At 35.5% G+C, this 2848-nt stretch overlaps 1 protein-coding gene across 1 annotated transcript; it reads left to right on the plus strand.

The window, feature by feature from the left end:
• The first annotated feature begins 346 nt into the window (after positions 1-346).
• LOC107912885 (UDP-glycosyltransferase 92A1) lies at positions 347-2283 on the plus strand. Its single transcript, XM_016841287.2, has one exon. It carries the CDS (start codon positions 499-501, stop codon positions 2029-2031), a length of 1533 nt encoding a protein of 510 aa, XP_016696776.1. The 5' UTR covers positions 347-498; the 3' UTR covers positions 2032-2283.
• Positions 2284-2848: the final 565 nt, after the last annotated feature.

A 2848-nucleotide genomic window follows, 5' to 3' on the forward strand; every position in this document is an offset into this window, starting at 1 on the left:
TTGGTCGAGAGGGTAACTTGCCAATTAATTTAAAATTTATATACAATATCAACTAAATAATAAATTTAATTTTTATAATGAACACAAATTTAATAATTATATGTTTTTAATTTGTTTAATTATTTAGTATCAATTAAATATGAATGTATTTTTTTCTTTATTTCAAATAGATGAATAAAAAAATGAATTTATTGTAATTTTCCTTGGTTCTTGAATAGGGATCTCAAGTTTAATAATTTATTATTGGATTTTGGATGCTTCAATCAAGATTCTTCTGCTGCCTTGTTTCCTTCATGAAAGCGTCGACGTATTTTTTGAAAAGAAAAAAAGAAATCATCAACTTTACCAAACGCAAATTAAAGTAAATAATAAAATAATTAAGCACTAAGGCTAAAAGAATATGTTTTTGCGTCCTACTCTTTAAGATATTTAAACTTTTTTGGCATCCTCAAAAATTTTAAAGATCAGAAAAGAAACTCTCCACCAACACAAACAAAAATGGCTGAAAAGAGGGAAAATGTGGTGATGTTCCCTTTCATGGCGCAAGGCCATATCATCCCTTTCTTGGCTTTAGCTCTTCTTATTGAAAAAACTAGGAACTATAAAATAACCTTTGTAAATACCCCTCTTAACATCAAGAAACTAAGATCATCCCTGCCTTCCGACTCTTGTGTTCAACTCCTTGAAATCCCTTTCAATAGCTCCGAACATGGTCTCCCTCCCAACACTGAGAACTGTGATGTTGTTCCTTACCACCTTGTTGTTCGGCTTCTCGAAGCTTCAGCTTCTCTGAGGCCTGTTTTTAAACAGCTTGTTGAAGATATCATACGACAACAAGATGGTCAACGCCCACTTTGTATAATCGGGGACATCTTTTTTGGATGGATGGCGGGGGTTGCTGAGGAGGTTGGGTTGTTTCATGCAGTGTTAAGTGGGGCTGGTGGGTTCGGTTTGGCTTGCTATTACTCCATTTGGCTTAATCTTCCTCATAAGCAAGTAAAGAAGGATGGTGGTGATCATTTTTTGTTGCCAGATTTCCAAGAAGCTTCAAAAATAGAGTTGACCCAGTTGCCTTTAACTATGTCAGTGGCAGATGGGAGGGATTCTTGGTCGATTTTCCATCATAAATATTTACCGGAATGGACTAAATCTGGTGGGATTTTGTTCAACACAGTGGAGGAGTTTGATGATATTGGATTGGTGTACTTTAAGCGAAAGCTAAGTAAGCCAGTCTGGGCAGTCGGGCCAATATTGTTATCAACCGAAAACAGAATACGTGCATCTATGGGAGGAGCTACACCTGAGTATTGCAAAGCATGGTTAGACTCAAAGCCTGAAAAGTCAGTTTTATTTGTTTCTTTCGGATCAATGAACACTATCTCTCCATCACAGATGATGGAGTTAGCCAAAGCTTTGGAGTTAAGTGGGAGGCATTTTATTTGGGTTGTGAGACCACCCATAGGCTTCGACATAAACTCAGAATTCAAAGCCAATGAATGGTTGCCTGAAGGGTTTGAAGAGAGAATGAGAGAGTCGGAAAAAGGGTTGCTAGTGAATAAATGGGCACCCCAGCAAGAGATATTATCCCATAAATCTACCTCTGTTTTTTTAAGCCACTGTGGATGGAATTCGGTGCTTGAATCTCTGAGTCATGGTGTACCATTACTTGGGTGGGCAATGGCTGCGGAGCAATTTTTCAATGTGAAATTGCTGGTGGAACAAGTTGGGGTTTGCGTGGAAGTGGCGAGAGGGAAAACCTGTGAAGTGAAGCATGAAGAAGTGGCAGCCAAGATTAAATTGTTGATGAGCGATAGCGAGAAAGGAAAGGAAATGAGAAGGAAAGCTTGTGAAGTGAGGGAGATGATCGAGAGTGCCATGAAAGATGATGATGAGGGAGGTTTCAAGGGCTTTTCTGTGAAAGCCATGGATGAGTTCTTCCACGCAGCCGGGACGATGAGGTTTCAGACCCATACCCCAAACCAACTAAATGGTACGAATCAACCTAGAGTTCAACGAGTAGATGACTTTTAGGTATTTGTCGGCTGAAAAGTTAAATATGGATTGGCCCATAGTTATAGGTTACGTCCTATGAACGATTTAATCTTACTTTCTGTTCATCACAAAAGTACTTTTTCTCCATTTCGGACCCACATGGAAATTTGTGCATTTTGCCATCAAAAGTACTTTGTTAACACAAATTTCCAGTACAAACCTTGTAGAGTTCCTTGTAGGTTTGTATGGTGCATTTTCAATTTATGGCATGTTGGATATAGACTTTTCCAATGCAAACCAACAAGACCATAGGATAAATTGAAAATATATAATATAAATCTAATTTTAATTTGTGACCAAAATAATTATTTATTAAAACAATATATAATTTTTTATTGCTAAAATAATATTTTTGAGCGACAAGTCAATGAAATTTGTGACCAAATGAGAATTTTGAGAATTGTCAATTAAAATTATTTTTAAAAATGATACCCGTCACTTTCTTTTTTTTTATTGAAACATAATGTGTTTAAGCTAGATTTGGAGCCAATGAAATCCAACCAAATATATGAAATTTATAGACACCAATAATATCAAAATCCAAGCTTGAAACATTGAGGGTAGTCAAAACTCTTTTATTAACATTGATATTTGACCTTTATTGACCAACCAAATGTATTGGTAATGACATATTTTATTTTTTATAGTTTTAAAATTTATTTATGAACACAAATTTGATATATAATAGATATGGGTGAGCGTTCAATCAAATCGACTGATAAAATTTTAAATTCACGAGTCCTATTTTATCATCTTAACTCAATTTGAATTCTTTTTCAAATCGAGTCTAGTCGAA

Source organism: Gossypium hirsutum, chromosome A08 (assembly GCF_007990345.1).
Source record: "Gossypium hirsutum isolate 1008001.06 chromosome A08, Gossypium_hirsutum_v2.1, whole genome shotgun sequence".
Classification (NCBI taxonomy): Eukaryota; Viridiplantae; Streptophyta; class Magnoliopsida; order Malvales; family Malvaceae; genus Gossypium; species Gossypium hirsutum.